Source organism: Lissotriton vulgaris, chromosome 9, assembly GCF_964263255.1.
Source record: "Lissotriton vulgaris chromosome 9, aLisVul1.2, whole genome shotgun sequence".
Lineage (NCBI taxonomy): Eukaryota > Metazoa > Chordata > Amphibia > Caudata > Salamandridae > Lissotriton > Lissotriton vulgaris.
The window spans coordinates 126,671,738-126,687,270 of NC_141697.1; the positions used below are offsets into that span (position 1 = coordinate 126,671,738).

Here is a 15,533-nt window from a genome sequence, read left to right on the forward strand (position 1 = left end):
CCAAACACAGCATCTGCTAGTAATTACTCTTGCTGCAATGCTGGCTCACCGCCCCCACAGTTATCAGAGCATGTGAACCAATTCAACCCCAAACCAGGGATTGTGCAACCCCAGCTGCAGGGGTGTGAAAACACCTTGTGCTGAGAAGGACTTTGTATGATGCAACCTTACAGTCTGTTCTTGTTGCAGTAAACAACCTGACCTTGCCATAAACATCTTTTTAAAGGCTGGGCCGAGTGTTTTGTTTCATGCTTTAAGGGATAACATTTTGTGCGACACAGCGTTACATGCAGGTATGCGCGGAAGCATGCAGTAATGTGATGGATGTCGGTATGGCCTAGAATAGACTCCCTGGAAGGAGAACGAGCCCTGGTTCCAGACAGACGGACAGACAGGTTCTAGTCCATCACGCCTCAGCCTCTTGCATGTAAACTGAGCCTCTTGCATCAGCCGGGGTGCAGCGGGCAGGGGTGTTATGCATGTCCTACTGTCCACTGCCCTGCGTACACAACCAACAAGAGTGACTCCTGCCCGAGCAGGAAAACTACAAAATAAAGGCTTTCAAAAGACGCATGGAGCATTGGCTGGAACAGTGTGTGCATATCCGCCACAAGATCTTGAAGTAAGGTCCCCCAGCTCAGAAACTCCTGCTAACAGGAAGTCCCTACAAGAGATGAAATGAAATGCCAGTATTTGTAAAGCGCCAAGCTACCTCCGAAGTGGTGTCCCGGCGCTGGGGGCCCTTGGGAAGATTAAGCAAGCTATTGCCCAGAGTCACATGGTGCTGGGCTAACCTACGCCGGCACCAGGGATCGAACCGTGAACCCTGTAGTCCGAGTCAGGCACCCTGGCCGCTGCGCCACACCTCCTCCACTTCCAGATGGCAATACACAGTTAAATAGTGCTGTGAAAGCCGCTCTAGCAGCATAACCAAGGCATGTAGGCAGGTCTAGTGTTGAATGCATTGATAAAGTTATCTTTTAAAAAATATTTGTCGACATGGGTTTATACGGTATGGTAGGTTAGGTCAGAAAAGGGGAAATATTTGACCATCAACAGGTTTGCACATGTTAACCTCATTAAGGGCTTTACGCTGGTGCACCACCCAGAGCTGCTGCAATTTACAGAGCTGCATATTCTTCTAAACCCAACATTGTACTAATATGTCTGTGATTGGTGATAGTGATTTTTTCCGTTTAGGGCTTAGTGGTTTTAAGTAAAAAACTGTCCATAAATAGCTGCTTCTTTTCATTTGTGTAAGTATATTACGATTTATTGGGTAATAACATATATATTTTGGTGTGTAACTCACCAAACTCCGCGTGGTATGGTAGATACTGTATGCTTTTCCCCTTTTAAATTTCGGCAGGTTTGACCTGCCGAAATTTAATGAAGGTCAGTGCTTAATTTGAGCCAGTGGTTTCCAGAGCTTGGCACCAGCACTTAATTGTCAACACCGGTGCTTGTGACAGTAATGTAATGATGTCTTGTAAAGCGCACAAATCACCCCACATGGGGTATCTCCGCGCTGTAGACCGCTGGGGAACCCGTCCTGGCTTTCCCTATGAGATGGACCCTACTGGGTATCTCCAGGGTGAAACCAGGCCTCCCCGGCGTATGTGGGGGGCCGTTGTGGAGATGAGGCAAGCTAATGCCCAGAGTTGCCGAGTGTGATCCCTGGTTAGAGTAGGCACCGAGGCGAGAATTATCGAGTCCGCTGACCCTGGTCCAAGACCACGACAGTCTACCACAAGGTGGCGCTGGCTGGCTAATTTAGAGATGACCACAACAACAGTTCATTAATAATTCAATATACATAAAAAAATTACTATCATCTGCCGCCCAAGCCATTCTTATTGCTTTGGGGGTCGAAAATAGTCCAAACTGTCATACTTGTAGTAGGAGTTTGATGGTTAGTAGTAGTGTTCTTCCTATCATTGTCAGCATGGCAGGGGCAATGTGTGGTGCAAGCTGCAGTAGCCTCCTGAAGATAGCCATGACACTTATTTTATTACAAATTAAGCACCGAAGAAGGTTCAGTTATTTAATGCAACCAAGAATTATCAGATGTGTTAAATACTTTCAAACTCGCTATTTCAACCCATGCTTAAATAACCCACTGATAATCAGGCCCAGAATGTTTTAATGCTCTCAGTTGTTGTCTCAGATTTATCCACACTATGTCCAACCTCAAGCCCTGAGGTCAGCTTGGCACTGGGTAGGGTGTGTATGCCATTTAATGGTTGTATCTTTGTGATCTCCTCTGCCTTAGACTGACAATTGTTAGCCTAAAGGCTATAGCTGCCGGCTTTTGACCTGGGTAAGCCCAGTTCGAGTCCTGGTGCCGGATCAGCATCCTGTGATTTTGGGAAAATCACTTCGTTTTCCTGTGCCTCAGAAGAAAACAACATCTTAACCTGTGTAATGTAATCTGTTGCCCATGTAAAGCACTCTAATGCCCGTGCGCCAATGTTGCACTACATACATATAAATAATATAAATATAGATATAAAATATTGCCAAAATAAAAAAGAATATGAAAGAATTGTGTTTTGTTTACCCCAACCTGAAGATTTGTGAAAATGGCGAGGGCACAGGCATCTGTCAGTCGGAGTAAGAACATTTCTTATTTGGGGCCTTTGAATCTAACTACAGATGTTCTAGCATTTTTCAATTGGGGATGGCAATTGAGAGTGTTTCCGTAAGGAACCTAGGTTGAGGATAAATGTGCATTGCCAATAATAACCATTTCTGGTTGCACAGCAATAAAATGGGGAAGGAGAGAATATAACTACAAAGAAAACAGCAGGATGCAAGAGGGGATAAGGACCGTCATTGTTTGGAATTTGACTTGGGGTAGGTTCACCTCCAAGAAGCAGCGGAGTGTTTCACAGTGAACACTTTTATTGCAGCAGAAATACCTCAAATATGAGGACCAGTGCATAATAGCAGCATGCTGTGTACCCCCCCTTCTCTTGTGTAATTTGGTCTATTTGGGCCGCATTACGAAAGGATAGAGGGGGGTACTTACTCGTGTAAGTGGGGTAGTGGTAAGCAGCACACTGTATAGTTGTTTATTTTACAAACTTAGAACAGAGCTTCCAAGGTCAGCGATTATGCCACTGGAACACACCCTTCCCTCCAGTCCTGGTGAACAAGACTTGTTTTAAAATTACTTATTGAGGAAGAGATATGTAGGTTAGGCTTGTAGTAACTATAAATAAGGACGTTATACCATAGAGAGTTTCAAAACTGACCTCAACAAGTACATAATCCATAATAGATCTCTATGTAACAGAAAAGAGCAGGCTTCGAGCTCACTGGAGTCTGCTTATCTCACAATTTAGAGATGATGTTGGATAAAGAAGGCTGATCTGGGTTTTGAGAAAATAAAATAACCCTGTCAGGCACCGCCCTACATTTGCATGCATAATATAAGGACAAACATTCCCCGAGGTTTTTACCACCTTGTATAATTATATTTATGCACAACAGGATTCTAAAGTCTTCTGACTTGGCTTAAAAAGTGGGATTTGACACATTAGCCTGTTGAATCTCGCAGATATGTGACGTGTCAAACTAGTTGCAGAGTATATGTCTTCTTATTATCAATAATGGTCCAGTAACAACTACAATTTTTTCTTCTGGTCACTGAGAGTCTACTTGTCTCGTAAAGACACAAATCTTCAATTCCTAATTTTCCTTAGTAAATTATGATTCTCTGACAAAGGCTGCCTTGTGGGCCTTTAAGAGGAAAACAATGGGGGTTCTGGCTATAGCGCAGTAAGGCTGCGCCAATTCAAGAGTCAACGAACAAGATGCCAGTACTGCGCATTAGATAAAGGCTGACAAAAATTGAGTGCAAAAATTCTCAATTTCAAAGACCACTCTTTCAGTCTGACTTATCAAATATATGAGAGTCTACTTGTCTCGTAAAGACACAAATCTTCAATTCCTAATTTTCCTTAGTAAATTATGATTCTCTGACAAAGGCTGCCTTGTGGGCCTTTAAGGCAGTGCTTGAAATGGAAAAATAAAAGTGTGGGTACTCTGTACCAGAGTACCTGCTTATTTCTGAGAAGTGCTGGTACTCTTCAATTAAAAGTTTATAATTTCTCTTGAAAAGTGCCTGTACTCTTCCTGTCAAATTAAAAAAGTGCCGTACTGGACACTACGGGCCCATTTAAAGCACTGCTTTAAGGTCGAAATTCTGCCTTTTAGCCTTGAACTTCACAGCAACATCATTCCATACTTCATGGAAGAATCAGATTTGAAGAACTGCCAATAATTTTGCTGAGTGAAGAGGGAATTGAAATTATAGTATGCAACATGACCTCCCTACCCATACAATATTCAATGATAAGCTGTCATTGGAAAGAGTTTTGCCATGGCTGGGATTCATTGCCCTAGTCATTTGTTCATTGGCTCCTGGGACTTTGTTGGCTCTAGCAAACATTGGAATGGCACAGATATCAAACTGGCACCACTTACAATTGGTAAATACAACGCCAAGTACACTTGTCTGCCATGTTATTCCCTAGCGAAAAAGCAAATCCATCGTGACCATAGTGGTCAAGTGAAACCAACGCAATAGTCAACTGGCCAGCAGCTGTTCATAATATCACTGGAAGGGTGTTAAACTTTTCCTCAGTGTTGAATTTTTTTATGTTAAGTTTTGGTGCTAGTGAGTTAGCTTCAGTTTATCGGAAACACCTTCCATTATTGCACGTTGAGATGAATCCATTTCAGTGTGGGCAAAGCTCCCGGTGGAAGCATTTCAGGAGAATTGGGGGATCATATAGGCAGACATGGTTTTGAGAGGGCCCAGCAACATGGAGGGAGTGATGTCAATTTCAGTTTTTTATAGTCAAGACGTTGGCTCTGCGCTCCAGCATCTGTCCCTTCTTGTTTACAGTTATGATATAATTTATTTATAGAGGGTTGTGTCTTTGATCAGCCGTCCCCAAAATGTAATATTCTCTTCATTTAATCCGCGCTGTTACTTTCATTAAGGCCTGATTCTGAAAGGTTATGTCTAATGGGTGTCCCATTACTGCTATCAAGAATTGACGAGGCCAAAAGAAGAGGTTCAGATTAAAAAAAACTGCTCCACAGTAAAAAAAAAAAAAAAATAACAGTACTGGGGCATGTTTGGTTTCTTTAATCTCCATTGCAGGTCTTTCCCCTTCCTACTTTCTTCTTTAGCCCATTTCCCTCCGTGTTACTGTATTATTTTCATGTCATACACCTTCCTAAGGAAAATGTTTTGCTGCCTGATGGATACCTGTCCATTCTCTGTAGCAGACAGTCTGTTGGAGACATTGCTTTTTTGTATTCGCTGACGAATGTTCAAATATTGGGCATGAACAGAGTGCAGATGGCAGCTTACTCGCCACATTCCTCCTACTCGGGTGCCAAGATGATGCCGACTTTGAATGTGCAAGTCATCCAAGGAAACCCAACCTGCACACAGCCCCCGCATGTGGAATCCGCCTGGGATGAGATGCGCACATTTCAAAAACTGTCTTGGCAGTGATCTTCCGAGCATCCAAGTTCATCTTTCTTTCGTATCTCTAGCACACAACTGAATGTTCATTTGCATGTTTATGGAAATCAATTTAGGTTCTTCTATTATTAGGACAAGACACATCTTTAAAGGCTTCTTGATCCAGAGGGATTTCCACACCTATGTTTATTATAAATGTTTCAGTCATACAACCAGATTCAGTACACACAACACCCCACCAGAAACCAACCCAATTTATGAAAATAAAGAAAACTTGTACTCTCAAACTATGGAGAAAAGGAGGAATGTGCTTCTAGTCAGTAATATCATAAGAATCTCATAAAAAGGGGAATAAAGCATGTAGATTTCATACCTCTCACTTCTGCGTAAAGACAGTTACCTTCCTATATATTTTATACATATATTTATCTCTAGCTAAACGATGTTGCATTCATCATTACAGTACTCTGGAGCTCAGTCCCCAAGTTAAAAAAAAAAGAAAAAGAAAAGGAGCCCTAAGAGGGAGCATCCCCAGACCCTAGATTCAGGTGGGAAGGGGGCGAGGGGACCCCACGGGTTGAACATTTTTAAATACACATTTTGCCGTAGGATACGCAGGCTCCAAGGCTGTGTTTGTTGTTTGCAGCGAAGCCCCAGAGCTTTGCAAACCTGTTAGGGGTTTGCAAACACACAGCCAGGGCCCTTGGACCTTCTTTGTATGTCCAGTAGAGTTGGCCGACCCGGCACTAGGTTCTCACCCTCTGCTGAATGTCTAGAAAGGGTACACAAGCTTGGGAGGGTCTGCCAACACCAAGACAGGGTCCACCAACCCCTAAAAAAATAAAAGCAAACAGGATATGGCCATACCCTAATATATAATCCCTACTACTTGTAGGCCAAAAGCATGCCCAGCAGGGATCGGTTGCTTTCAGCGTGTTGGAGACAGACCTGGACACATTCCAGGCCTTGAACCATCCTTAATACAAATTAAGATTTATATGACTTGTGCGAGTTATGAACTGCTGTCCTGACCATAATTTGCAAATTTCAGTTTTTCAGTTTTAATTCGTAACTATTACTGCACCTTAACTGTGTTTTTCTAATAGTGTTTCTAAAGTTTTTTTTAACATACTATAAAATGTTATAACTAAAGCTAACCAAAATTTCAATTAACCTTCTATTTATTCAGAATGTAATACATTGCACCCCCCCCTACTTGCTTCACACACATTTGAAAAATCCTAATTTCATCTCAGCTAGTAAAATGTTGCATTCTAGTGGCTAACTAACTGTTTGTTACTTTCAACGAAAGAAACATCAAAAACATTTCTAACAAACACTATAAACATTGTTTGACTTTTTATTAAGAAATGCGTATTTTCTATTTGTAGTTTATCTTGAACATTTACCCCACAAAGGGTCATTTCCACTATTTGTCACAGGAATCTGATATATAATGTGGTACAGCACAACCAGAAATGTCTCTCTGCCTTAGACTGTGAAACTCCACGAGCCAATGTTTCTAGCTAGATTACCATAAGAGGCCAATTTACAACCACAGTTTTCATCCAGCCTGTTCACAGAGTTCACTGGAACCTTGAAAGACAGGCATTGATGATAGACACCTAAAGTGTGTGGAACATGCAATTTGTGAGGGTAAAATCCAGTTCCCGATTCACAGAATCAGGATTGGTGGGATTCTGGCTACACAAATGGAATTAGCTCACTGAAAATTTGTACCCGTTTGGTTGCAATTTCGTTTGAGCAACTTCATTTACAGTGAAGGGAAGGGGGGCCCTGCTGAGTAGGTCCCCCTGGGTAAATATCCGCGGTCTAGCAAGACTGTGAGTGTTCATCAGCTCTATGCGGGGAGCTCCCCCACCCTGAAAATGCTTCCAAATTTACAGTTGTAATGGGCAGGAGTAAATGCGTTTTCAGAGAAGAAACAGGAACAGAACAGCTCCTTAAAAAAAATTCGAATGATTTACTTTTATCTATTGCAATCAAAGTGATTCTTACGGAATGGAAGTCCTTCCAACACATCTGTTCACATCTGGTGAGCCTGGGCGTCTTATCTTCGTAGTGCTCATACATTACATTCTGAAAGTCATTCTTCTCCGGTTATGTCCAGTGCAATGTGGCAAACCTTGGACACCTTTGTCCAACAGAGCTCTCTTGTCACTTGGTCGGACATCCAACTCTGACACCGCCCCTACCTGACCTTTTATAGGGATGTCCATTGTGCATGTTCTTTTTCTTTCGTTCCCATTTTCTCTTTCTCATTTTTGTAGGAATTGCCCCACTGGAATACCCCTGACCCCTCTTTTCCTATTCTCCAGCTCCCCTTCTCTTTTCTCCCCCCCGACTCATAATTAATTCTTTCAAATGTGTTTTGAGGGTTTTACGCCCCTTGTCACCTTTCTACATATGATATGTCTTGACTAGCCTGTATCACTCTTTGCAATTACTATTTGTACTGTTCTTGTGTTTAATTTGCAATAAAATTATTTGAACACTAAAAAAATGCGAATGCCCTTTTGCCTTGCCTTACCAAATGTTAAAATGCACACCCGTTGCCTTACTGGCTCTGGAAATATTTATGCATTTGAATAGTCCGATTTCTTCGACTTGCTCAGTTTTTCAGAAGTACTCCAGGAATATGTTTTAGAATCTTAAATGTATTCCAAAAGTAGTCACAAACCTGTATTTTACCTTTTCTGTATATACCTAACTCTAACCGATCATGTTTGTGTTAAAAATTTAACACATTTTAAATCGGCAGCTTTTTTCATTATGCTTGGTCTTTATCCTACCAGTTTACAGGTCTTCTAGGTAGAATTTCCAATAATATCCACGGCATATATTCAAATGGGATAAAGACGAAGGCATGTAGCTGAGAGATATCTTTGCTTCGTATTCGTAGAGCGGAATTCGGGTTATACTTCCCTGTACTTGCTTAAATTTGTGCTGATCATTCGTGTAATGTATCTAATTCATTGATGCCCAGAAAATGCGCTTGAAGCCACACCCTACGGGGCAGTGGTGGAATCTGTGTCCAGAGGAATATAGGGGTGGCCTTTCAGCACGTTTAGCATCAGCAAGGAGCTAAGTAAACAAGAAATCCAATCTGCTCCGCTGACATACTTTCAATGGAACAGACTTGTCTTGGCTATAAACAGCCTTTCTATTTCAGGAGCAGATCAACATGTTACAAGAGGCAGATTAACATGCCAAGAAAACCACTTCAGAGCCACATCTAGGGGAAAAACAAGACATAAATAACCCCAAGGTACCAGTCAACAGGTATATGGTTTCTAGCAGACCCCCAGTTTCCACAGTCTGTTCCACCCACCTGGCACATGGTACTTTCACCCACATAAGCAGAGCTCCCATAGATTTTGGTGTATGTATAGAGAGAGACACACAGTCTCTCTTTCTCATTTTGCATTGAAAAGCATTTTTTTCTCAATAAATTTGGCGCTGTTCAAAGAATTTACACAAAGTTTTCCCCAAAAAAGTCGATCCACTTTAGGTGGGGTGTAGTAAGTTTAGCCAGGCCTGCTAATGGCAGGAGCAAAAAAAAAAATGGGGTGTCAGATGTTACCTTTCCTATTTTAATTCCGATAGGATTATTTGCTCTCCAGTACAGAAAAAACAGCGGAACGGCATTAAACCAAACTTGGCATAAAAGTAGAACGTCACTCAAGTAACTTTGGAGTAAATTAGGGTAAAGTGGAGTAAAGTAGGTCTCAAATTGAGCTGAGATTTCAATCAAAATGGGAAAAGCTGGACTGTTATTCTGTGAATGGTCTGCAAACCCAAGGATGCAGACCTTACGCAGATCCAAAATTTAGAAAATACTCAAATCTTATTGCATGAGAGTTTTTTATTCCATCCATTTGGGTCTGCAAAACCTAAAGCTGGGTCCATGGACCTGAAGTTCCCTGATTGATTGCTTGGCTGAAACTAGCTCAACAATGTTCTATTCCTCATTACAGGACACGGGAGCTCAGTCCCCAAGTCCTGATAAAAAAAGGTGCCATAAGGGGGAGCTCAGGGGGGAGGGGGGGGGGGGGGGGCAAGGGAACCCCCCATTTTAAAATTTTTGAAATGCAGATTTTGCCGTAGGTTCCACGGCTATGTTTGTTGTTTGCAGCGAAGCCCCAGGGCTTTGCAAACCCAAGTTAGGGGGTTGCGAACACACAGCCAGGGGCCTAGGACCTTCTTTGTATGTCCAGCGAAGTTTGGTACTTTTCACGCAATGCAGTAAATTCATCAAAAACCTTCCCCACAGTGAGCTTAAAATATTGTTGTAGCTAGTGGCAATAAATTGCCAAATAGGGGGCTGTTTTGTTCATTTAGACATAACATTATGTAAACTTAGATCATCAGTGGTTTGGGAAAAATCAGACTGACTTACGATATAATAACTGAGTCTTTTTATTGCTAGATCTCGATCACCGAGTGCTTTCTGTACGGCTACTTGAACCTTCCTAGGAATTAGCACATTTACAGCAAAATAAGTGAGGGTGTGCAGCTGTTCTCTGTCGAGTTTTAACAAATGTATGTGATTGGTCAGAGGAATGTTTAGTCGGATGAAATAAGCCCTCAGTGGCAGAACATTGTAGGTAAGATGTCATTCTTTATCAGAAACAGAAAATTAACCCTTGATAATGCCTCCATTCCTCATATACATATGAAGAAACCCAGAAACTACAGATTAGCATTATTTGTTTAGCTTGTGAATCCTGGAAGTTAGGTGGAAATGTATTAAACCTTGACCTCAAAGAGATCTAGGCTTCCTAGAGGTCTGTCAAGTTATTATCTTCAGCCAGGTTGCGCCTGAGACCCTCTTATCCAAGGTACACCTCGTGCCGCTGTATCTTCTTGAACATCCGTTTACCCGATGCATGGCGGTCACAGTACGTTATAAATGCCCTCTTATGACCATGACATGCACAGGACTTGACTTCCAAAGCATTGTATAAAGGCTCGTTGACCTTACAATAATATCACTGTTTTCAAAAACACTTACAATAGAATCCTGCAGGAATCACATATTTATTTTTTATTTATATTTTTGTAAAGCTATTCAACCCATCATCCCGTAGCTTCTAATCCCTTTGACTCGGTCCACAGAATCTGGAGAATAAATCTAGTCGTGTTAATGAACCCTTAATTTGGAATGCAATTATGAGCTCTTGGAATTCATCCACCTCACATATTGATACAAAGGTGGCAAAGCCTTGACGATGTCAACAGACTGTGAAGTGAACATGCCGGAGGAGTAGGGGGGAATCGATTTGAGACATCAAATCAACAAAGTATGTGCGTAGCCAAATGTTAACTTTGTAATATTGCAGTTCTTTGAAATTCAATAATTTTGTTTGCAGGTTCGTGTTACAAAGAGGATCTACTTTTTTAATTTAGTGCATATTTCAGAACATGCTGGTGCCTTGGGAAATCATTACTAAAAATAGGTATGGGAGAAGTACTGTGATTTTAAAGAATTAGAGACAGTAAAGAAGTAGTCCGACTTACTAAGCCCAGCATTACGCATAATCGACCTATGTTTTTCCTTCAAGTTTGGGCTCTGCATATTATTGATGCCCAGCCTGTTGATCTTGACTCTGTAAAATAACTGGTAAAGTAGATTTGCCTGGAACATACAAGAAATAATTCATTTTTCACTTGTCTTTAGGTTGCAGCGTGTATGACTTTGGAGATCTGAGTTTTACACAAGTTCCCAATGATGAGCTCTACAACATCGCGGTCAAGAATCCTCGGACTGTGGGATTAGCAAGCCAAGTGGTGTCGGATGCCGTGAGAAGCGCAGTGGGTGCGGGACACACTTGTGTAACACTAGGAGGTGACCATAGGTTAGTAATTCCAGGCCACCAAAACTGGAGTCATTGTTTGATGTCCTTCCCTTGCACACATAATAAAAAAATTGCCCCTGAATGCTAAACAGCAGACGAAAGGCCCTGTACACAGGGAGCAATGCAGGTGACTGGGCGCATTACAAATCCAAATTAACAATAACAATGTATGCAGTGCAAGTTTATTCAGGAATTAGTGCGCCATTACAGACAAAAAATCTGACATTTTTAGATGTAACTGAGCAGCAGGGCTTTAGTCCTTGGAACACAAAAGCTTAGTGGATCAATAACAGGATTTTTGCGCCAGAGAAAGAGGCCAGTCCACATAAGCTTTTGTAAAACAGACATAAGCCCTTAAAAATACCCCTGACCTTAATGGCACAAACCACTGAATATCTGTAAGCAGAGTAATGTTAACGTTCCCTAAGATGAAAACTCAAGAGAATTGATCTAATCTGTACTTTGGTAAGATCAGAGAAGTGATCAATATTTTTTGAAAATCCTTATTAAAGATTGTCAAAGGCAAAAAGCAGAAAGTCCGGTATTATAGCAAAGATCTGAGCACGAAGTCCGTCAACTATCAATTTAAGCTGTTGCTGCCGAACTAATATTACACACTATCAAAGGCTAGGGCACAGTGGCATACTCATCCTAATTACCAAACAACGAATACGCTAAACAAGTGGATCTAAAACACAAGAATGAAAACACAAGTCACAGTCTTAGACCAAGTCAGTAAGATGCTTTACATAGATATTGAAGAGCAGAGGAGATGATGAGGTCTTTAGAGGGCCTAACATGGGCCCTAGCAAGTGGAGAATAGATATCACTCATTCACACTCCCTGCTGGCCAAACATTATTTGAACCTTCTCAGGATCAGTTCCAAGATCAACAATACCAACTCCAAGGTGATGCAAGATCCCATGATCTTCTGTGTCGGAGGTAACAGAAAGATCGAGTAAGATCGTCATGCTCAGGGATCCTTATTCTGAATTGCGTAAAAGATCACCACCGCCAAATGGAGGCCATCAGAAAGAATACGAAGTGCACATGTATTTGTAGAGTGTCACTTAAACGTTTGTCGCAAAAAAAGGGGTTTGCCAATCAGTTTCACCATCAAAAATACAGACAATAATATGTCTAAATTACTAGGAGATATATGTATGGTGGCTAAGTTAATGTTAATTAAAGTGAAATCGCACCTTTCCTGAACTAAAACAACAATCTACTTTAATAAAGCCTACCAAGCATGCGGACTCATTGACGCCACTTCAAAAGAAAGCAATCAGCTATAAAGTAAGGCAGCCCATCAATTCTATTTATTTTGCGTTTTTTTCATACAGAACAGACTAAACAATCCTACGCGTAATAGAGTACTATGCAAAGAAAGTGGAGAAAAGAAACCTGGAAGAAATGTAAAAAATTATTGTGCAACCTTACAATATTTGAGTGGGAAAACACTAATAAGTTGTATTATCCTAAAGGAAAAGTAATGCACCATAATATGAACTGGATTACTATAGGTTTCAGATCAAAGTACTCCACAGGTCCCTTCACCACTGTGTCATCCTTGCTAGCTTTAACAAATTATTTGTCCTGAATATTAAAAATGTCAGTGCTTGTTCTGTGTCCGATTGGTACGAACTGCTCTAGTGACCAGATTGGCAACTAGAAGGCCACTGCATTTTTTTTTTAACTTTTCTCAACTGAGAACAGTAGATCTGCATCATAAGTATTGAAATAGGAACTGTTGTATTACGACGATGATGAATAAAAATAACGAGGGATGAAGTGCGAAAGAATTAGTCACAGTCATCTACAGAAAACGAAGAACGCAAATATGGATAAGAAAGGAGGCTGTGACCTCAGGTTGCAGAAATAGAAAAGGGACTTAAAAGGTACCCAGGTTACCACCAGACGAAAGCCTCCCCTAATCTTTACAGCCGTTAAAGAGGAAGGCTATACAGAAATCCAATGAGGCAGGATAGAAGAAATGTGGACATTCGAGGAAAGAGCTTCGCCGAAGAAGCGGGTGTAGATGTTCCCAGATCATTCCTTTAAGAGGAAGGGAATGTTCAAGCCTTGCTAAAGTATACAAAACCTCTGAGAAATCAAGCAAAGCTCCAGGTTTGCTATCCTAAATTTAAGAACAATCCAAGAGTTCACCCCTGAGGCTTAAGAGGAGCCATGTCTGTTTTGAAGCCAATTAGTGCTTGGATAAACACCAGTGGCTCAGCTCATAAAGCCATGTGAAAGTTCAACTTCCATGCAGAAATATCCTTTCTTAAGAGTATTAATCCACATATATGATTCCCTTTTAGAAATATTTACAGCCACATTTGAGTGAATTGATCAATGGTGACGAGTCGGCATTCTTAGGCAAGAATGCTATTGAATGTGTGGAAACACCCATAAGGTGTTCTTTTAAGGAGTCATTAACAAACGTTCCCATGGCCCAGTCCCATCCTGGAAGTGATAAGAGATTTACTCTTTGTTAAAGGCATGCGTAAATCCATTTCCGGGACAAAAATGGGAAGAACACTGCTTAATTTGTCAATAAAAAAAATGAGTGCTAAAGTCCACTGTTTTTCTTAAGAACCTACCACTGGCGCTGCTGAACGCCAAGATGGACGAATATCAATTCTACTAAGACTTGATTCCACCTTATGCCATTTATTCTCTAACACCAATGTGGGATTAGTAACGTGGGCACTCGGGCAATGCTGGAGGGGCCGGTACCCGAATTCCAGCTGTTGGCTGCTTTTTAGAGCAGCCTGGGGGGCCGATCTGGGCAGTTTCTGTGTTGTTCGATGCAGCCAGAGGTCCAGTGGGTGCCCGAGTGGCCTTTCTGGAGGCAGATGGGTGTACATTACCTCCCTTTTATCAACTGCAGACATGTCACTCCCTTTCTCTCGCTGGGCCGACCCATTACTTTATGCATATTGAGCGGGGGCATGGGGCCTGAGCAAGTGGCCTCACTTGATTTCAGGTGTGTTTGACTCGTATAAACTAATACGTGCATTTGTTTTAACCCCCGTTTTAATAAAATTTCGCTGAAGCAGTGTTTTGCGGAAAGGCAATATGCAAATGTGGGCCACTTTTTTTTTAGAGTGCCCAGGCCGATTTGTAATCCCAATACAACCCTGCCTAACACTATACTTCCTGGAATCACTCTTTCAAATATATATATTTTTTTAATCACTCCTTTCTTCTTTTGTCACTGCTTTGCTATTATGTCCTTCTTTGTTCTCCCCCCACCTTTACTACATGTTTCTCTCCTGGCCTGTGAGAAAGACCAAAAAAGGCAGAAAGTAGGCTTCGTGTGGAAGCCTTCAATCTCCCTCCCAGAACTTCAGGACACAAGGCTTCTAAAACGTGCTGTAATAAAAGGGCCTTTAGAAACTCCAGAATGTATTTCCACACCTACCTGGCAAAGTGTGGCTTCCCACCATTTCCCAGCTCTTTCGAGAACTGGCCCTGCCTTTGCACTGAAAGGGATACGCAATTCGGAAGCAAGGAATAATAGGGAACAAAAATAGTCCGTTTTAAGAAGCGATGCACTTTCTTTTGTTTGGCCTTCGGGCCGGTTACTTTATGCATTAATAAAGGGCTGCGTCCACTTGAAAGGGAAGGAATAGGGCATTTGTGTTCTGCAGCAAGACAGGCAGGCGTTTTAGCAAAATACTGCTAAATTGGTCGGATGTCATGTGTGCGCTCTGTAAATGTTTGTTTTCCATTTTAGAACTATACAGACTGTTTGATAAAAGTGGAATTAATGTCCAATTTGTATCTTTCAGCCTCGCGCTTGGCTCCATCGACGGCCATGCCCAGCAGTGCCCAGACCTCTGCGTCATCTGGGTGGATGCGCACGCAGACATCAACACCCCGCTCACATCTCCCTCTGGAAACCTCCACGGCCAGCCAGTGTCGTTCCTGCTGAGGGAACTGCAGGATAAGGTACGGGGCGGCCTCCTTCACCTTGCAGCAGGGTTATATTTATCTCCGAAGTGTCCGGTTTCGGTCAGGGTGGAGGCCTGGCAGGGGCAGGTCCTTAGCCAGGCTTCTGATTGGCTGGTTCAGCGGAAACATCCAGTACCGCCAGTGTCTCTATGCAACTTTTTTAAGTGCTGTATCGCTGGCAGGCCGC

General features: G+C 41.9%; 1 protein-coding gene across 1 annotated transcript in view; it reads left to right on the forward strand.

Annotated features, from left to right (window-relative positions):
• ARG2 (arginase 2) overlaps positions 1-15,533 on the forward strand; it is a 52,428-nt gene that overhangs the window by 14,806 nt on the left and 22,089 nt on the right. Inside the window, exons 3-4 of the mRNA XM_086937163.1 lie at positions 11,208-11,385; positions 15,184-15,343. Coding sequence (XP_086793289.1) covers positions 11,208-11,385; positions 15,184-15,343 — 338 coding nt within the window. The remainder of the gene's footprint in view (positions 1-11,207; positions 11,386-15,183; positions 15,344-15,533) is intronic.